Consider the following 20,888-nt stretch of genomic DNA (forward strand, 5'->3'; position numbering starts at 1 on the left):
GGCCAGCCCCTGCCTTGCAGCGGCACCCAATCCGCACCCCAAAAGCGGGCGCTCGCAGGGACGCAGGCGGTAGCCGGGGCGATGCTGTGCCCCCCCACCCCACCCCGGAGCATGGGACGAGTCCCGGCTCACCCGCAGCTTGTGCTCCTTCCTGTTGACGATGACGGCCGTGATCTGCTGGTCCATGAAGATGAGGATGGTGACGAGGAGGGCGGGCAGGGCGCTCGCCAGGTAAACCCACCACGGGTTCTTGCCGAAGGGAAACACGAACCAGCCTCGGTCCACGCGGGTGGGCTGGTGCGGGGCGGGGGGAAGAAGAGAGAGGTTTGGACACCGCATCCGAGCCCGGGCATGGGTCAGAGAGGGGGGGGGAAAACCCACACGCTGACATTTCGGAAAGCCCCACGTCCCCCCTGAGCCCCATCGCCTCCGAGCATCATCCTATCCCGTATCCATCCCTCCACCATGCATTGGTACCCAAACCCCCCCCCAGCACTCAAATTATCCTCGGATGCTCATCGGGACTCCCCACGTCACCGACAGCCATACCCTGGATGGGGGGAAGAGAAATTTTCGGCAACGCTTCCGGGAAAGGGATTTTATTGCTTTTTTTTTTTTTTTTTACCTTAAAATCAGTAGGCACTTGGAGCTTTGGGGTGTTGAGTCCGAAAAGCACATCCAGCCCCACAAACATTAGTATGGACATAAAGATAGAGAAATCGCTAATAAGTTTACGCAGCTGCCGGGAGGGAGAAAAGAGAAAAGGGGGGAAAAACAAAAAAAAAAAGAAAAAAGAAGGAAAAAAAAGTCACAGAATTAGAATATTCCCCCAGAAAAGACAAAGCAGCTTTTAAGAAGGCACCCGGCCACGGCAGGAGCTGGGATTTTCCCTGAAAACCAGTTCAGGAGCTGGAAAGAGAGCGCGGGCGGAGAGGTGAGGGGTCCCCCCCCCGGTGCGGCCGAACCTTGATGATACTGGGAATATGGAGCTTGGGGGTGTCCAGTCCGAAACAGGCATCCACTCCGCAGAAGAGGAGGATGGAGAAGACATTGGAAAAATCGGCAATGAAAGCCCTGACCTGGAGGCAAGACGGGGAAACGGGGGTGGAAAGGGTAATTAATGGGATGGAGAGGGTAATTAATGGGATGGAGAGGTTCGCTCCTGCTTTGGCATCCTTCCCCAGGGTCTTTCCAGCTCCGCTCATCGGATATAACCCGGGTATAACCCAAAAAATGCAGGTTTTTTCCCCCTTTTGCATCACAGTTCAGCATGCAAGAGCCAAATCAGCAGCTAAAAGCTCGGGGAGGATTCTCCTAATTGCTCCTAGAAATATAGATTTATTTCCCTGGAGCTCTTTCCATCCAGCAAAGAGACCGAGAGCTCCCGTTTTCCCTGCTTTTAGGAAAAAAGCAGGGTAAAACCCGGCGCTTTCCTTACCTTGGTGGGGAAATAGCGGCTGAATTTGAATTTTTTCAGGGTCAAAGTCATGGAGTAGGTGCCGAAGAAGAGGATGAAGGACATGAGGGCCAGGTCGGGCACAAATTTACAGGATTTTCCCACTAAGCTGCCGCCGTATTTGAGACACTCCTTCTTACTCAGCTGAGTCCAGTCCAGAGCTGTTAGGTTAATAGCATTGTACTGGGGAGAAACCCCCCCAAAAAAGGCAAAATTAGTATTTTAAGGAATTGCTTGCGTAAGTAAATGGGTATTTCCCGGCCAAAAAGGGCAAAATTAGTATTTTAAGGAATTACAATGTTCAAGGAAAGGGGTATTTCCAGGCCAAAAAGGGCAAAATTAGTATTTTAAGGAATTGCTCGTGTAAGTAAATGGGTATTTCCAGTCCAAAAAGGGCAAAATTAGTACTTTAAGGAATTGCACGTGTAAGTAAATGGGTATTTCCAGGCCAAAAAGGGCAAAATTAGTATTTTAAGGAATTGCAATGTGCAAGGAAAAGGGTATTTCCCGGCCGAAAAGGGCAAAATTAGTATTTTAAGGAATTACACGTGTAAGTAAATGGGTAATTCCTGGCCAAAAAGGGCAAAATTAGTATTTTAAGGAATTACAGCGTGCAAGGAAAGGGGTATTTCCCAAGGCTGCTGCTGCCAGGAGCCCCATAACCACAGGAAAACCCCGGAGCTGCTATTAATTTGGGCAAAAAAAGCGTGGATACGGTGCTGCCGAAACCAACCGTGAACCCAAATCGCCCGTGAACCCCGTGTTTCCTTCCCCGGATACCAAAGTCCCTGGGATTGTGCCTTCCCTGATCCCAAACTGCCCGTGGGGATGAGCAAAGCCGCTTACCAGAGAAACGTTAGTGGTGTTTGGCGCCACTGGAGCTGAAGCATCGAACAAGGTCGCGTTGGCTGCGGGAAAGGAGGTTGTTAATGAGGTTTTTGGCTAATATCGAGGGTTTGGGCCAATATCGAGGGGTTTGTATCAAAAGCAGGCGGGCTTCGCCCGGCTCGGCTCGGCCGGAATAAAAGCAAAGGCGGGATCGAGCACATCCCTGCGAGAGCCGCGGGGGGATCGGCAGCCCGAGGGCGGAACGGGATTTGGGGAGAAAACCCTTCATTTCTAACCCCGCAGCCACTTCTCCCTGATTAATCCCTTCTGCCGGCGGCGGAGAACGCGGCTGCTCCTTCAGCGGCTGCTGGGCTGGCGAGTGCCGGGGGGGAAGAGTTGTTGTTATTATTATTATTATTATTATTATATTCCAAGCTCCTAACATTTTTAGGAGCTTCCCGGGAAAGGTGCCGGCAGCGGGGCCGAGCATCCCGACACCCGCGTCTTAAAAGCAGAGCCGGGGTGTGGGGGGGTAGAAGACTGACAAAGCAGCCTGTTCTTTTTGGCGAGGCGGCACCCGATCGTGCCCGATTTGCTTTTCGAATTTGATTTATTTACTTTTTTTTTTTTTTTTACATGTTTTAGGGGTGGTTTTGGTGCAAAAAAAATTAAAAAATGTATTAAAAAAATCCATCCTTTCTAGCCCCCCGGGCACCTTCTCTTCCAGGGCAAAAAAGGCGTCTCCGCTCGTCTCTTCGGGCGACGCAGCTCCAGGAGCACCCATGGTTTTTAGGGGTGGCCCTAAGGGGGGTCCGGGACCGCTCTGCCCCCCCTCTTTTCCCTCCGCTCCATCCTCTTCCTGCGCCCAGTGGGAATTTCGTCCGCCCTGACCTGCCGCCTCCATCCCCGGCGCCGAGGATTAATGAAGGAGAAGCGATTGCTGGGTTAGAAGCAGAGACCGAAACCAGGAAACGGCGCCGGCAAAGCCAGCATTAAAAACATTATTATTATTAATAATAATAATTATTATTAATTATATTTTTCCTCCATAACTTTTGATTTTTTCCGGGGCTTATTTCTGATTTCTACAACTTAAAGGGTAGCGCACCACTGGTGGGATTGCAAGAGAGGAGCCCTAAGGGCTCTACAGAAACCCTTTTAGCAGAGCAGAAATAAAATAAAATAAAATTAAATAAAATATACACGGAAAAAAACAAAAAAAAAACCACAAAAAACAACCCCCCCCCAGGGGGGAAGAGTATCAAATATTAAAATAGTTTTAATATTTAGAAGGCGATACTCACTTGAGATTGAAATCAGCCCAAATTGATGTGTGCAGCAGAGACAAATATGGTACAAATCAGTTATAATAATCAAAAATCAGAACTAATTAAAAAAAAAAATTAAAAAAAAAGAAAAAAAAAAAAAAGGATGTGGGGGGGGGATAAACATAATTTCTCACTATCTAGAGGAACGGAAAATCCAACGCGGACACCGCTGCCTTGGGCGCCCGGGGGCAGCGAGGGCGAGGAACGGGGCTGGGTTGCAAAGAGGTGGAAGGTTTTTGGGGTGCAAACGCCTCTCGGCTGCCCGGGGTCTGCTCGGGACGGGGCTCGGACAAGGGGGACACCTCCCTGGAGGCCAAAGGCTTCGCAGATGCTGGCCCGGGCGGGTGGATGGAGGTGGTCGTGGTCCCGTGGGGGATATTTCAAACCCCGCTTCTTCCCCCGGGGGGATTGCGTCGGGCGCGGGGCTTCGTTTTCCTGCAGGTCAAATTTGGGAGGCTTTCGGTTCGGGCAGGATTGTGTCGTCTCCGGGTCTCCCCACCGCACCTTTCCAAAGCCAGCGGCGGGATCGGGTCACTCAGCGGGTGGTTGATAAACAGAAATCGAGGAAAAATACAAAATGAAACCCAATAAATGCTATTTCCACGGCGGCAGGTAAGAACCCTCCTTGCAGTGACAGACGCATTAGGAACGCGTTGCACGGCCAGTCTCGGACGCTGTTATTTCTGGGGAGGGCGTCACCGTCACACCTCTCCGCCTCCTCTACCTGCAGCTGCTACTGCCCCAAATTGTTAGCGCTTCGGCTTTTTAAATAAATTCAGCTTATCTGAGAGCAGGCGGCCGCTGGCATCAGCCCAAAGCGAAGATCTCCGCTCCCTTCCAGGTGGCCACGGGAGCATCTGAGCTGCACGATTCGGAGCAGGGATCATCGGGTACGTCTATCCAAGAGCAAAACCAAGGGACCCATCAAAAGACCACCTGCTCAGAGCCCGATGGCTTCTTCTTTTTGAAAAGGAGTAAGAGAGAGGAGAAAAAAAACAGTTCGAGGAGGTTTCCACGCCCAACCGGGACATCCTGGGGTGTCCCCGACGCCGGAAAGGACAAAACCACTCCAGTGTACTTCCTGGAGAAGAAGTTTCCATCGGTAGCAGGCTGGAATTAATGATCTAAAATGTCTTTTTTTTCTTCTTTTTTTTTTTTTTCTTCCATATTTCCTTCTTATCCATCCAGGTCTGGCTGCTCCAGGCTGAGGCCCCGGCTCTCCGGCACCGTTCACCGTGTCCCACCAAGCACCAACACGCTCATCCATTGGGGGACAAGGTTCTGCTTCCATCTTGCCCAAAATCTCCCTCAGAGGAGGAGGAAGAGGTCTCTCCACCCCACGTTGACTGGGTAGCTGCCTCCTTCCACGTCCTCGGCCAACGATCCAGCGGGATTTATCCGCGACGGGACCCCCCCATCCCCTTCATCTTCCCCATCCGGCGCCGAAAAAGATGTGTACTCACCTGGGTCGGGAGCGATGCACTCGCACTTGTACATGGTCACGTAGTCCGGTTTGAAGTCGGAATTGATGGGATAGTATTTAAAAGCTCCGATCATCTTCTTGATGGCGTCGTAGATGAAGATGAAGCTGATGAGGGTGGAGAAGCCTTCCTCTGTGAAGCGGGTGATGTACTTTATAATGAAGCTGGCGTCGGTGGCCACCAGGATAAGGCACTGTAGGGCAGAGTGCAAGCCGATCCAGAGGCGAAACTCCATGTAGTCGATGCCGTTGCCTCTGGAAGTGGGGACAAGACGAGAGCAGCCCCGTGAGAGCACGCCGTGGGCACGGTGGGATAGCTCCCACCCCAGTAGGAATGAGTCCCGGTTCCCCCCAGCATCGCCCAGCACCTACTTGCTGAAATCGAAGAGTAGCTTCTCGAAGATGAGGATGGGGCCGGTGCTGCTGAGGATGATGAGCGGCTGCCCGGCGAAGAGGCAAAACATGGAGCCTGCCATCGCCGTGCCGAGGAAACTCTCCATGACGCCCTGGGGATGGATCAAACTCAGCTTTATGGTGATGCTGTGACAAGTTACATCCCCACAGGCAGCCCCGATGGAGATGGGAATGAAGGACTTCTGCTTGGACCCACATAGGGTGGTTGGGACCATGTGCCCTTGCTCCTGGCATTGACATTGAGTTGAGTTTTCCCGTTCCGCAGGTATTTCAGGACAGTCAGTCCCGCTTGGCAATGAATTTCCATCCCCAGCAGTAAAGCTTGGCATGGCACAAGGCGGGGTAGAACCCAACCCATCCCACCCCATCCCATCCCATCCCTACTTCCTGTCCCCAAGCCAAAGTGACCCCCCCTTCTTGGACTCAACCTGGTAGTTGTCTGTAGCATCCCCAAGCAAGCCCCCGAACGTGATGGCATTGGTGATGCAGCCCAGGTAGATGAACAAGATGGCAGAGATGGACTGGATATGAAAGCCTTCATAGAAGTCACTCGGGAACCAGGGCAGCTTCCTCTTGATATCCAAGTAGAGGCCACCACAAAACCTAGGGAGACACCACCGAGGATCACATGCGTGTGCCTTCCACCAACATAGATAGAGTGCTACGCAAAAGCCCGTGCCCCAAAAGGATTTCATCCCTCCGTGCCCCAGTAGACCACGGCGTGAGTCAGGAAGAGACGTTGATGGGTGCTTGGCACCCTCTGAAGTTTTGTGGGTGGTGGGGTGCTGCTCACCTGCCGGTCCACGCGAGCTCTTCCCCGATTTCATGAACTTCAGGCATCTCCCCATCGTCGCTGCCACCTCCGCCGCCCCCGGCGCCCGCCCCACCGGCCATGCCGTTCATCTGCCCCACTTCGTTGAGCGAGAAAACCGATTTCCTGCGGGAGAGAGCCACCAGTGTTGGCCACAGCCCCAGCCCCACCAAGCCAGTCCCAACGCAGGGACCATGACCAAGGCCACGGTGTAGGGCTCTGCCTGCACGAGAGCTTGGGTTCTGGGGTGAATTTGGAAAGATCAAGAGCTGGATTTGCTCAACCCAGGGGGGTAATGCCGATTTTATGGAGTGGAAACGGCTCTGAGCTGATCCGGGGGCAAAAAACTGCTGAAAAAGCAGCAGTTTTGGAACATTTGCAGGGATTCTTTCTAGGGACGAAGGCAAGCAAAGCTGCTGTCCTCCTCCAGCATCTCCAAACCAGGAGAGATGGGGATGGCCACAGGGCTGGGACCAGCCCCACGTCTCCCACCTACCTCTTCTCAGCCGAGGGCACTTTTTTGGGTGGTTCAATCCTAATGTTGGGGTCCCACTCGCCGGGAGGCAGGACGATGACTTCATCCAGAAACTCATCTATGCCAGCGATCAGGTCTTCTCTATCCCGGGCTTTGTAGGCGACATCGCTGAAGAGCTGGGGGTGGAGAGAGGAGAAGCGTCAGCCTGGGAATGGCGTGGAAGATGTCCCGCATCGTTACGGGATTTTAAAGCTGATTTCGTTGGGCGATAGGATGAAAACTGCTTTTTTTTTTTCTTGGCTTTGAGCAAGGAGGTTCCTGGTGTGGGCTGGGTGTTGCATCTACTCACATCGTCCACCATGAGGGTTGCGATGGCTCTGCCGATCTCATTGTAGGATTTGGCTTTTCCCGCGGGACCAAGGAGAATAAAGAGGAACCTGGGAAGGGAAAGAGGCCATGTTGGCCGCCTCCAACCACCATGATCCACGTCGTGAGACCACTCGGTGCTTTGGACCAGAGGGAATTGTGCTCACCTGGTGGGGACGGGCACCTCCGTCACCCCTCCCAGCATCGTCGCCTGGAGGAGCCGCACAAAAGCCACAAAGGGCTTCTCCAGGAACTCCACTTCTCCCACCAGCACGTTGGAGGCCTCTGCATCCTTGGGGATCTTCTTGATGAACTTGTTCTTCAGCTGTTGGAAAGACAGGAGGAAGGGAGCGGTTGCCAAAATTGGGCTTTCCCCGCTCTTTTCCATACCCCAAACACAGAATCTGAAGCTCCAGGCTCAAACCTCTTCATCTCTGACAGTCCCAGGACTCCCGGAGGTGGGGATTCAAGAGCAATATCCAAGAATAAACCAGCAAGAATTCATAAAGGTGAATTTCTTCGTTACTCCAAACCATCACTAAGCCCGAGATTAACTTGAAATCCCACGTTCGGGGCTCCCTAATTCAACGTGCAACCGGGCGGTTTGCAACAGGGGCTTCGCTGCGCTGGGGTCTACGTAAAGGAAAACCCCGGCGATCCCCCTGCAGAAAATCTGAGCCAAAAAAATACGGAGCCCGGAGCAAGCCAGCATGCCTTTTTGCAAGTCCGTTTGCAGCCCTGCAGCTCCAGGCTCCCCCAAGCCCCTACGTAACGCAGAAACGCCGCTCGGCGCCGTGCACGGGGCATGTTTTTGAAGCTCATTTCCACCCTTAACCTCATCCCGGGAGCAGGAATAAATAATGGAAGTAGGAAACCTCGGTCATGGATTTATTCCCCGGGTCTCTTCTCCCCTGCAGCTCTTTCATTATTAGTCTAAAAGGGTTCAATACCAACCCAGGCAGGGTGTTATTATAATCTATATGCCAGCATGAGGGGAGGCATGTGAGTCGGGCAGCAAGCTCTCTCCCCTTTCTAATCTTTTAAACCCAAATGGAAAAAAAAAAAAAAAATCATAATAATAAAGCAACTCCTCCAATGCAGCTTGGAATAAGCAAGAGCAGGAGTTAACAGTGACCACTAAGCTGCGTGTAACACTTAAAAAGTCCCTTTGTAGTGGGCCTAATAGGGCGATTAAACCTAAATGCTTTGCATATTTTGGGATTAACCCTCCGCACCCCACTGCTGGAGGCTGATATTTGGGGTTCCTTAGTGGGCGGCCGGCTTGCTTTATCGCAGCTCTAATTTAGGAAGATGCCCTGGAAACCTTCTGCCTCCCCTGATACGGTGGCATCCCTGTCCCATGGCTCCCAGCATCACGTGGATTTCCATCCGTCGCTTCCCCCTAAATTGATCACCCCAGGTAAGCCCAGCAAGGACATCCCTGGGGAAAAGCAAGCTCTTACCCCATACTGTCCCCCACAAACCCGTGTTGTGTTTAATTTTCCCGTAGGTTTATGCTGAAATCAGCGTTGTGTCCAAGGCCAGGTTGGACGGGGCTTTGAGCAACCTGGTCTAGTAGAAGGTGTCCCTGTCAAGGGCAGGGGGTGGAACTACTGGTTGGGTCACACCAACCCCATGGACGCTCCAGGCTTGGGGAAGGGTGGCTGGAGAGCTGCCCGGTGGAAAAGGACCTGGGGGTGGTGGTCGACAGACAGCTGAATATTAGCCATCGGACAACACCAAGTTGGGCGGGAGTGTTGATCTGCTTGAGGGTAGGATGGGTCTAGAGAGGGATCTGGGCAAGCTACATTGATGGGCCAAGGCCGATGGTGTGAGGTTCAACGTGGCCAAGTGCCAGGTCCTGCGCTTGGGTCTCACCAACCCCATGAACACTACAGGCTGGGGGCAGAGCGGCTGGAGAGCTGCCTGGTGGAAAAGGACCTGGGGATGTTGGTCAACAGGGGTCAGATTACAAGCCATCAGTGTGCCCAGGTGGCCAAGAAGGCCCACAGCATCCTGGCCTGTATCAGCAATAATGTGGCCAGCAGGACTGGGGCACTGACCATCCCCCTGTACTTGGCACTGGTGAGGCCCCACCTCGAGGGCTGCGTCCAGTTTTGGGCCCCTCGCTCCAAGAAGGACCTCGAGGGGCTGGAGCGTGTCCAGAGAAGGGCAACGGAGCTGGTGAGGGCTCTGGAGCACGAGTGTGGTGAGGAGCGGCTGAGGGAGCTGGGGGTGTTCAGCCTGGAGAAGAGGAGGCTGAGGGGAGACCTTCTCGCTCTCCACAGCACCCTGAAAGGAGGGGGGAGCCAGGGGGGGTCGGTCTCTTCTCCAAAGGAACAGGCGATGGGACGAGAGGAAACGGCCTCAAGTTGCCCCAGGGGAGGATTAGATGGATATTGGGGAAAATTTCTTCCCGGAAAGGGTTGTCAAGCATTGGAAGAGGCTGCCCAGGGCAGTGGTGGAGTCGCCATCCCTGGAGGGATTTAAAAGCCGGGCAGACGCGGTGCTGAGGGACGTGGGGTAGTGGGGGTTTGGGCGGTGTTGGGGTGATGGTTGGACCTGATGATCTGAAAGGTCCCTTCCAACCCAGACCATTCTATGATGCTATGATTCTAAGTAGATGGTCTTTAAGGTCCCTTCCAACTCTAACCATTCTATGAAATCACACACCAACAGGAACAGAGCGAAGCCCATACAATGCATCAACGGTTCCCAGCTAAATAGCCTCGATACTGGGATGGGGATGGGACATCCAGCAAAAGAACGGCATAAACCCCTGCTGATCCATCGCAGCGGCAAGCGGAGATCTGCCCAGGAACTGCCCGAGCTGCCTCACCTCCTTCAACCTGGGCGCTTCATTCCCATGGTGGGAGACGACAGGGTCTGCAAACCCTTGGAAATCAGCCCTTCCACCTCCTCATCTCCCCTTAATTTTACAAACCGAAGACTTGGGAGCACATTCGGGAATGGTGGCTGATTTCTCCCAGCTCCCCCGCGCAAAGCAAACCAGGGGGAAAAAGCCCAGACTTTTGGACTGAGTTTTGCATTAAGAAACTCGTGTCCTTCACGCTGCAAACGGAGGGAAAAATGGAACCTGCCTCTGTATTTACAGAGGAGAATTCCAGAATTGAGCTGTGTTCACCTTTGCTGACCCAAGTGCTTGGTTGGGATTTTACCCCCTGCCCTTACCCAGCCAAGCAAAGGCTCCTTTAGGATCTCCGCACTCTTCCAAGCACCTTTCCTTTCCTACCTAAAGATTTTAAGGAATTTCTTCCTCCACCCTCAGGATCACCCTACACCAGCAGCCTCACGTGTCCCTAATTCCGCGTTCAGCTTGCAAGCCCAGGTATGATTTCTGGGACAGCTTCCCCATGAGTTAGCAGGGATCAATACACGTATTAATTTCCCTAATTAGGAATTTGTGGGGTTATCGACCCAGCGAAGCTGCACAAGGCTCACATGGACTTGAACAACCACAGAGCCCCTGCCCCACGGCGGGCCGTGTCGGAGATGCTCCCCACGGCATGGCACTGGTGTTTTCGGGGACGATTACCTGGTCGGTGCTCGGCGTGTCCGAGATGTCGTTCATGCTCCGACTCTGCGCGTGACCTGACGGCGATAAGAGAGAGGAGGTGAGAAAACCGCCCCAGGTTTGGGGGGTTTGTGAATGCACAGCCGTGATTTCAACCCCAGGTGCAAGGAGAAAACGTGGTGGGAGAACTTCAGCGCAAAGGAAAACCAACATTATTTATTACAGCTGGGCTTGCGAACCAGGTGCAATAAGATGAAAACCCAAGAATATGAGTTTTTGTGAGATCAGCCACCCTGCGGTTACACAAACCATGTCTCCTTTATGGCTGTGGCGGGATCCCCTTGTGATTGCGATCACCCACTCACACAATGCAACCTGATTTTTTTTTTTTCCCCCCTGGGTTCTTTTTTGGACCGTTTCTGCCTCCCCGCCGCCCTCCCCGGCTTACGCAGGCGGCCGTAGCTCGCACTCTGCCGCATCCGCAGGTCTTCGGTGGAGCGGTGGAAGGCGGCGCCGGCGGCCGGGCTCCGGACGGGGCTGCGGGCTGGGGGAAAGGAGGCGTTAGAGGAGATGCAGGTACCATGGGGAACCGTTGGGTGATGCTGAAGGCAAGAAGCCGGGCTGAAAATCAGCTGCCCAGCCCAGACGTGACCCTTCCAGCGCTGATACACCAGCAATTTGCTTTTCCCACCCACTCTCATTTGCACTTTTATCCCACTCAACAGTAATTTTCCCATTACAAAGAATAAACTGCCTTAACCCAAGTCTTCCTGCCCCACCAATGCTCTCTTCAAGGCTATAAATCATAGAGTTCTAGAATGGTTCGGGTTGGAAGGGACGTTAAAGACCATCTAATTCCAACCCCCTGCCCTGGGCAGGGACACCTCCCACCAGCCCAGGTTGTTCCAAGCCCCGGCCAACCTGGCCTTGAACCCCTCCAGGGATGGGGCAGCCACAGCTTCTCTGGGCAACCTGGGCCAGGGGCTCACCACCCTCAGAATGAAAAATTCCTTCCTAATATCTCATCTCAATCTCCCCTCTTTCAGTGTAAAACCCTTCCCCCTCGTCCCATGGCTCCCCTCCCTGCTCCAGAGTCCCTCCCCAGCTTTCCTGGAGCCCCTTTAGGGACTGGAAGGGGCTCCAAGGTCTCCCCTGAGCCTTCTCTTCTCCAGGCTGAACCCCCCCAGCTCTCTCAGCCTGTCCTCCCAGTGGAGGGACACCAGCCCTCTGCGTTCAGAAGTGCAATTTCTCGTTATTTAGGAAGACCCAACACTTCATGTGGCTTTTTAATCTCCTAACTCTCCAAAGAAACAGACACTTGAAATTTGCCATGAACGTCAAACTTCAAAATATTTACATTGGCCACCACCGCGTTTCACGTGAACGTTTCTCCCCCTGAACTGGTGATGAGTTCCATTCTTCACCTCAGACGTTTAAACTGAATTTCTTAGCTACAAAGACTTCGCTTTCCCCTCATGCGTTTTCTGTGTGAAGCCCAGCGTTTTCTCAGAAAACCTCTTGAATTCCCCAAACTGTGTTTTCCTTGGGGAAAAAAAACAACATCTGGACCAGCTTTGTTGAGCTGCTCTGCGTCTCTCTGAAACACCAGCTGCAATCGCTTCCTCATTTTTATTTTTTTTTTTTTTTTTTAAAACCGACTAAAATAATGATGAAATTCCCGCTGGGCGTGACCATGTTTTCAACGCGCTGCTATTATTTATTCCAAAACCACGGAGTTGCCGTTGGCACGAGAAATGAGAGGGACCCCTCTGCTCCTGCTAACCATATTTTCCCTGATGCCCCTTATTTGCGAACTCAAAGCGATGCCATCGTCTCACCAAGGAACTGGAAACGCGTAAGACGTCCCTATTTTTCCTATCTACAGGGAATAACCGCAGCGTTTCAAAGGCACGCTCTGTTTTGAAGGCTTCTGGGCAAATATCTACCCCTCTGACATGGATGATGGCTGCTTTGAAACCTGGGGATGCCCACGGGCTGGGAATATTGCTTATTGACAGCCTCTTCCACGTGTGCTTTGAGCTTGGGCGCTGCTGTTTCTGTCTATCCGGGGAGCAGCCAAAGCCCAGCAAATCCCGGGCTCCACCAAATGACCTCTGTTTAAACCTAAGTAAATAATCTAGCGTGAAAACAAAACAAATCCCCTTTTATAATGGCTCAAAAATAGGCAGGTTCAACCGCGGAGCAGACTGGATTTGTCTGTAGGCTGCTCTGCCAGAAAGCCCTTTGGCCAAGCGACCGCCAACGCCGTAGTCCCTCACACAACGCCATTGTCCATCTCAGCAGACGTACAGAATTACAGAATGGTTTGGGTTGGAAGGGAACTTAAAGACCATCTAATTCCAACCCCCTGCCCTGGGCAGGGACACCTCCCACCAGCCCAGGTTGCTCCAAGCCCCGGCCAACCTGGCCTTGAACCCCTCCAGGGATGGGGCAACCTGGGCCAGGAGCTCACCACCCTCATAGTGAAATATTTCTTCCTGAGATCTCATCTAAATCTCCCCTCTTTCAGTTTGAAGCCATTAGCCCTCGTCCTGTCACTACATGCCTTGTAAAAAGTCCCTCTCTCCAGCTTTCTTGTAGGTCCCTTCCTTGACATCTCCTTGGCTTCCGGCTCCCAATGACCCCTACCTTTAAAGCCACCAGTGGCAGAGCTTTTGGGGTCTTTCTCAATGCCGTAAATGGTTGGGTGCCCCAAATGGTTGGGTTTCCCCCTTTCCTTCTCCTGAGATCTTCCTCCCCCTGGGCTCACTCACCGAAGACTCAAGGATGCAACTGGGCACAGGTTGGACCCCAAGGACTCACTTGTGTTGGAGGAGACGGACTTTCCGATGTCGGCCAAGGACCGGTGGATTGGCTTCTTGGTTTGGTGACGGTGCTTCCTGAGGAGCACGTAGCTTATCTTCTCCCGCAGCTCCGGCTTGAGCAGACCGTCCTCGATCTGCTTCTCAATGACATCGTCTGCAAGCGCCGAACAAGGGAGGTGCATGGGTTACCCTACTGCAAACCTTCCCCAAAAGCTCAAGACAATGACGCTTATCGAACCAAACCGATGGCTCTCGACTCCTCTCTTTGGTTATTCCCGTGCAAATTGGTTTATATTTGCATGCAGCAAGTAAACGCATTTAAATCTGCTCCCAGAACTTTAGGACATGGGGAAAAATGCATCCAAAACCACTGGTACCTGCTGGCTCCTACCTATAATTTGGGGCAAAGAGTAGCCATCTAAGTCCAGGAGCACCGTTCCCGTCTGCAGACACGTCCGCAGCTCAAAGAGGCTGTGCAAAGACAACGTGGACACGTGGGGCTTGCTCCACCTCTCCCCGCCTTCCTCCACCTTTTCTTCAAACTTTATCCACCTGAAACGAGAGCAGCAGGCGTGGGGACGGGCCCGGAGTGGGATGGCGTACGAGAAGAGAATAAGACAATCGCTTTTCCTGCGGAGTTTCCCTTCTGCCGGTAGCTTTGGAAACCTGGATAAATTCATCCTGCAAAGTTTTGGCTTGTTATTCCGCGTGGGAACGGAGGAACCAAGGAACCAGAGAAAGTGCTGCTTGCGTGGTTGCAGAGCGGAGCAAAACCTCTCGGCCCCACCACTGAACTCAACCCCGCAGGTTTCACCCTCCTCAAACTGCTCCTGAGAGATTTGGGAGGTTTTCCCAAGGAGCCGAGCTTGCCTTAGCCAGGATCCGCACCCGCGTGGACCAGCCGTGCACGCGGGAACGCAAAAACCCAAATGCCTTTTTAATTCCTTAGCAATACTCAAGACTTCAACCCGGGCGCTTCATTCCCATGGTGGGAGACGACAAGAGTTTGCAAACCCTTGGAAATCAGCCCTTCCACCTCCTCATTTCCCCTTAATTTTACAAACCGAAGACTTCAGAGCACATTCGGGAATGGTGGCTGATTTCTCCCAGCTCCCCGGGAACTTGGGCTCCGGGGAGGGCAGGCAGCTCTCGACAAGACGTCAATTTGGGGAAGAAAGCTGCTTTTCCTTTACGGGAGGTTTGCAGGCTCCGTGGATTAGCCTGCGCAGGGCTTAACCTTACAACTTTTAACTGGTACAACTGGGATTTGGGCTCCTGCCGCCGCACAGGGCACAGACGGAGAGGATGTAGGAGGAGAAGGGTTTTTGGAAACGGCTGATGGCTCCCGAACACCGCAGGGGAAGGACGGGGAGAGCGCGGGGTTGTGTTGGCTGCAGGGAGGCGCATTAAAATGCTGCTGCAAAGAGAAAATGCAGGGTGTCCCTGTTAAAAAAAGCCCCAAAATATTACCTGGGAGGGCCGGGAATGGTCTGTGCTGGGGACAAAACCCCAGCGCATCCAAAAATGTAAAATTGGGCCCCGGTGCTCATCATGCCAAAGCTCCCCACCCGGCTTTCTTTGCAGAACCCGCTTCTCCAGCCCTCCAAACAACGCCGCTTTTATTGGGAGGAAATTCAAGCTTCCCGCCATAGCACCCGCTAAGCCCCGTCTGTGCTCGCCCAAAGCCGATTAGGTCCCTTTTTCATTTCTTTTTTGCCCCATTTTCCTGCCGAAAGTGGGTTATTAGCACGCACACGGGGCGGCGTGCGGGACTGGAGGCACGTTTCCAGCGGCGCCTTTGCCCCATCCCGTGACGCTTTCACCAAGGCTACAACAAAACCCCATCTCCCTGCTGCGCTCGGCTTCTTTATTTCCATTTATTTCCATTTATTGCAGATTTAGCCGCAGGTAGCGCTGCTCCCACCAAGGAGCTGCTCTCCTGCGGCTAAAGAAGCTGAACCGCTCCTCGCTGGAGAGTGGAAAAAGTGGGACTTGAGAAACCTCCATCTTCCCGGGGGGAATTTGGGAACCTCCATCTCAAGCCCTCCCAGATGAAAATCCCAATGCAAACGCTGATTTTTTGCCTTCCCAGCTTTTAAGGGAGTGGGGAAGGATGAGCAGGCACAGACCTATGCATAATTCCAGGGAAAATGGAGGATTTTAGCAACAGCATCCCCATGCTGCTGCGTTTTGAGCAGGGTTGGCAACTGGGAGGATGCTTAAGAGCTTTCCAAATTTTTGGTGATGCCAAGAACCACCTCAAGAGATGGGGTGAGCACCCACACGGCTGGATCCTGCTCTCTTCGCCATCCCTCGGGCAAAACTCCGCACCTGGATTCGGAAATCACAGAATTCCAGAGTGGCCGGGGTGGGAAGGGACCTCTGGAGATCACCCCGTCCAACCCCCGGCCAGAGCAGGGTCACCCAGAGCAGGTGGCACAGGGACGCCTCCAGGGGGGTGTTTGGGATGTCTCCAGAGACGGAGACTCCCCCACCTCTCTGGGCAGCCTGTGCCAGGGCTCTGCCACCCTCAAAGTGAAATTTTCCTTATTTCCCGAGTTACAGTTTGTGCCCGTTGCCCATGTCCTGTCCCTGGGCACCACTGAGAAGAACTTGGCCCCGTCCTCTGGCCCCCCGCCCTTTAGATACTGACGAGCTCCCCTCTCAGCCTGCTCTTCTCCAGACTGAAGAGCCCCAAATCCCTCAGCCGTTCCCCATCAGAGAGATGTTCCAGTCCCCTCGTCCTCTTGGTGGCCCTTTGCTGTCCCCTCTCCAGCCGTTCCCTGTCCTTCTGGAACCGGGGAGCCCAGAACTGGACCCAGGGCTCCAGATGGGGCCTCCCCAGGGCAGGGCAGAGCAGAGGGGGAGGATGACCTCCCTCCACCTGCTGGCCACGCTCTTCTGGATGCCCCCCAGGATGCCACTGGCCTTCTTGGCCACCAGGGCCCATCGCTGGCTCGTGGTCATCCCGTTGTCCCCCAGGACTCCCAGGTCTCTCTCCACAGAGCTGCTCTCCAGCAGGTCACCCCCAACCTGTCCTGGTGCGGGGGGTTATTCCTCCCCAGGGGCAGCACCCTGCACTCGCCCTTGTTGAATTCCATAAGGTTTCTCTCTGCCCAACTCTCCACCTGTCCAGGTCTCTCTGGATGGCGGCACAGCCCTCTGGGGTGTCAGCCACCCCCCCCAGCTTTGTGTCACCAGCAAACCTGCCGAGGGGACGCTCTGTCCCTCCATCCAGGCCATGCACTACTGAAAGGAAAGGGCTTGGGGTGCCATCAGCATCCCTGACTCCCTTCCCAAAGCCCCCCCCAAAAACCCCCGACCCTGCTAGCCCTTACACAGCTGAGGCTGGGAGGAGAAAAATCCCACTCGGATTTGAGTTTTTTTCCCTTAGATAAGCTCCTCGTTCAATAAAGCGAACGTCACTCGCAACTCCTCTAATACTTTTATTAAAGATGCAGTGGGTTGGGTTTTATTATTATTGCTTGAGGGGTAGGAGAAGATTAATTCTTGGCCTGGCCAGCAAAAGTTTGGGGGGCGAAAATGACTCCGGGAACTGTTATTTGTGTCTATTTCCCATTCCCCCTATTCCCCTTTCCCGGTTCTCTGCTCCAATTCTCCCCTTTCCCAGCACGTTACCTTATTTTTTCCCCACCCCGAGCCCTTTCTGCAGGGCTTTGCTCTCACACTGCAACCGGGAAAAACCCCGGCTCTGGGGTTGATCCAAGACACGGGAGAAGATGGGAAACCTTCCTCTTCCTCCTCGGCAGGCTGCAGGTGCAACGACCCCCAAAAACGCGTGCCTTTTTGCATTTCCCTAATTCAGGCCCGGCTTTTCGAACCTCATTAAAAACGATGCTCCTTCCCCAACCCCGTTTCCACCCAGAACGGGATTTTTACCCGACGTCTTTTCAACCCAAAGCACCTCCTGCCGCTCACCTGGCCGACTCCTTCCACTCCATCTCCTCGCCGTCGTGCTGCAGCGTGTCCATCTCCGTGAAGAGCGTGGGGTTGGGGGCCTCATCGTCTTCCCCCAGGATGTAGCGGAGGCGTTCGGCAGCCGGTGACACTGTCGGGGGGCAAAAAAAGTGGTTTATCATCAGCCTGAGATGAAACGATCCCACACCATTTCCCATATGGAAAGTCCCGGAGGGGTAAAAAGGGATCTGTTAAGGCTATTTAGGATCCTGGGGTTAAAAAAAAAAAAAGGAGGTTTTGAGGAAAAGATTTAAGGTGAGAGACATTGAGGCGTGGGGAAACTCTAAGTAATCCTGTCCCAAAAATCCCTGTGCAAAGAGATCTGGGATGCTGGCGGAGAGGATGAGCAGTGGGGAATATATAGGTCCGGGCTGGGAATTGAGGAACGCGGCCACCCCTATATACGATATAATCCAATTCCCCTCCCAGAAGCATTATGCATCCCATTTCCGGGGGGTATCCCACATTTTTCCAACCACGGAGCCCCTTTTTGCCAGGTTAGAGCCTCCTGCCATCAGCAACCAAATCCTTACGGTCTCCGGCACTGCGTATCGGGATGCAGGAGCTGGATCCCCGAGGGGAACGCCTATCATCCGAGGGGAATAATATAAATTTACCACCTCTGCAGGAAAAATCCAGTTTCTTGCTGCAAAGAAGCAGCCGGGCTGGGGAGGGCACCTATTGCCTCCTGCTGCCGGTGGTGTGTTTCGGGAAGGGGAGCGGGGAGACGTCGCCTGCCTGCAAATCTCCCGACGGATGGGAAAAGAGTTTTTCATCTTTGGCGCATTCCCCGTGGCCAGGGGAGGGTGACGGACCTGCCCTCTCCTCTCAGGAAAAAAAAAAACACAACCCCACCAGGCTGGGGTTTCTCTTTAACCCTCTCTCCGTCTTCACGCGCTTTTCTAGAAAAGCCTCAGAAATTCGCTTGGAGGGAGGAATCAAACACCCGGGTACGAGCCTGGACGTGGCACGGATGGGACCGGTCCCCGCTCGCCCCCTTATTTAAAACCAGCCCTATGCCAGGCTCGGTGGAAACGGTGTGTTTTTAATAAAACCTTGGCTCGCAGCCCTCTCCTAATACAGCAGGGGTTAATCCAGCTGGGGAAAACGTCTTTATCGGCAGACTCCTCCTGTTCCCAAACCTGGGAATCAGCGAGTCGGGTAAAGCGGTACCCGAAAAAGCAGGGAATTAAATTGCCGCGTGCGAGAGGAGGGAAAAATCGGGAATATTGCCCTGTTACCCCACCAAAGCAGACGAAACCCAAGTCGCGGCGGCCGTGAAAGAAGAGGATGTCCCTCGCGCTCCGGGCTGAGCCTGCTTAACCGCTTAAACCCTTTAAGCCCCACCACCAGGACTAAAACCCTGTGGTCAAGTCCTCCTTCCACTTCCCTAAGCTTCGTTATGATGATTATTAATATTCCTGTTAATTTTAGAGCTGGGCTACATGCCTGGAAGGCTTCAGGCTCTTTAAGCCTAAGTGCTGTTCGCGTAAGAGAGGATGAAATCGGTGCGATACCAGAACTCCCCCCGCTACCCCCGCCGACCCCCGGGGCCAAGGCTTCACGCCGCCTGCTTTGCTCTGCAAACCAAACCTTAAACTTCCTTCAAACCCCCAAATTCACTGGAAATGCCACAATCCGGATGGCAGCAAAGGGAGTTCGCTGGAAATACCTGTTTTAGGTGACACACTTTAGTCGCTGGAAACCACGAAAGATAAAGGAAAGCTTGCACGTAAAGAGGTTTTTTGGGTTGTTTTTTTTTTTTTTAGCTTTTTTCCCCCATTCTCTCCCCAGCTGAAGGAATAAACCCGTCTCTCAGCGCACAACGTGTGCTTCCACCTCCTCTCCCCGCCGCCCGCTGACCCGAAAAGAGCTGGTTGCTAAACCAACAACGCCGTGCAGCCAAAATTCACGGGCTTTATTCACCTGGAGGACCCTTTCGTGCCCGGGGAAAGCACCCGGACCAGCAGCTGGTTACAACCCAGTTCTCAAAAATCATTTTTTTTTTCTCCTGGAAAATTGATCCAGCACCTAAATTAATCCCGGGAAGCAGCAGGTATTCGCTTGGGAGGAGGCACTGAATAGCGGCGTCCAAGGCTTGGCACCTCCAGGGGACGCAAGATTAAAACTATTGCAGCGATACTGGCCAAAACCCACAAAGCCACCCCAAAATCGGCTCCTATCTCTTGCAAGACACAGTTTTGACGGGTGCCCCGAGCGGATCCCTACCTCCCAGAACCAGCTTTTACGACGGGAAAATGCTCCCAGCTGCAGTTCCTGCTTGACGCCCACCAAACCTCCACCGTGGTTTCAGCCACGGTGCATCCGAACGGAGCCCACAGCCGCAGAATGAGCTCGGCGTTAACGCGCGCGATCGTACAGGATAATTTTATATACGCAAAAGCCCACATTTCCATGGGTAATTGGACGGGACGGACCAGTCGCACTGATTTATACCTCCTTTAATTTCAGGTGCGCAGAGCCCTTCGCACCCCAACGTCGATCCTGCAGCAAAACCTCGCCTAGCGATGCTTTTCCAAACCAAAAATCCCGCTCTGGCTTTAGGTACAATAAAAAAGGTGATAAAATGGGGGAACGCGATGCCGCCCGGGGTTTGGAATCTGGCTGGGCAGCGGGACTAAGCCTTATTTAAGGCTCTGGCACATTAACCATCCGCTGGCGCGGTCCTTCTCGGTACGCGACAGCCTTTTCCCAGGGTTTCATGGCTCAGAAGGGTCCCCCCCCAATAAAAAAAAGAGGATAGTAGGGTGCACATCCCATGGGATTAGATGCTCTGTTCCCATTCAAGAAAACCCCAGGTCTGGGAGACTTTTCTCCTTCCAAATACCGTCTTTTCCGCTTCCCCACTGCCCTGGAGCACTGGAAGCTGGTACAGCTTCCCCCCCACCTTGTATTTTTTGGGGTGAATTTTGGAGCTTGATGCCCTGACCCTCAACCCACACCCCCCCCCGCAGGCTCCCAAGTTGCTTTTCCCTTGGAAAGCCAAAAAAAAAAAAAAAAAAAAAAGAAAAATGGAGTTTTTCTTCCCCTCCCCGCACCACGGACGCTGAGGAGCGAGGGAAAAGAACACCTACCTGGAATCGTTTCCATTTTTCCCCCCATTTCTTCCCGGCTAAACCAAACCTTTGCTGCACGGTAAGGAGAGGGGAAAAAAAAAAAAAAAAAAAAAAAACCACCACAAAAAACCCCAAACCTCCAAACTTCCTCCTTTATCCACTCAGGCTTGTTAAACTCCCGAGGCTTAAGGAGCAGATTATAGGGAATATAAAGCACTTTCCTTTCCCTTCGGCTCTCATGACGGGAAGTTACCAAATCAAACGGGACGCGTGTAGGAGAGGTGAGCGCTTTGGGCGGCAGCGGGATGGAGTGAG

The 20,888-nt window shown here is 53.2% G+C and overlaps 1 protein-coding gene across 1 annotated transcript in view; it reads right to left on the reverse strand.

Annotated features, from left to right (window-relative positions):
* SLC4A5 (solute carrier family 4 member 5) overlaps positions 1 to 17,560 on the reverse strand; it is a 29,540-nt gene extending 11,980 nt beyond the window's left edge. The window contains exons 1-16 of the mRNA XM_074563888.1: positions 17,458 to 17,560; positions 13,910 to 14,070; positions 13,517 to 13,672; positions 11,142 to 11,237; positions 10,715 to 10,770; positions 7,326 to 7,483; positions 7,142 to 7,229; positions 6,814 to 6,968; positions 6,300 to 6,443; positions 5,935 to 6,109; positions 5,465 to 5,598; positions 5,076 to 5,347; positions 2,303 to 2,364; positions 1,439 to 1,639; positions 966 to 1,079; positions 133 to 294 (exon numbers count right to left, since the gene is read on the reverse strand). Coding sequence (XP_074419989.1) covers positions 133 to 294; positions 966 to 1,079; positions 1,439 to 1,639; positions 2,303 to 2,364; positions 5,076 to 5,347; positions 5,465 to 5,598; positions 5,935 to 6,109; positions 6,300 to 6,443; positions 6,814 to 6,968; positions 7,142 to 7,229; positions 7,326 to 7,483; positions 10,715 to 10,770; positions 11,142 to 11,237; positions 13,517 to 13,672; positions 13,910 to 14,070; positions 17,458 to 17,510 — 2,187 coding nt within the window. The 5' untranslated portion in view covers positions 17,511 to 17,560. The remainder of the gene's footprint in view (positions 1 to 132; positions 295 to 965; positions 1,080 to 1,438; positions 1,640 to 2,302; positions 2,365 to 5,075; positions 5,348 to 5,464; positions 5,599 to 5,934; positions 6,110 to 6,299; positions 6,444 to 6,813; positions 6,969 to 7,141; positions 7,230 to 7,325; positions 7,484 to 10,714; positions 10,771 to 11,141; positions 11,238 to 13,516; positions 13,673 to 13,909; positions 14,071 to 17,457) is intronic.
* Positions 17,561 to 20,888: the final 3,328 nt, after the last annotated feature.

Source organism: Larus michahellis, chromosome 20 (genome assembly GCF_964199755.1).
Source record: "Larus michahellis chromosome 20, bLarMic1.1, whole genome shotgun sequence".
Lineage (NCBI taxonomy): Eukaryota > Metazoa > Chordata > Aves > Charadriiformes > Laridae > Larus > Larus michahellis.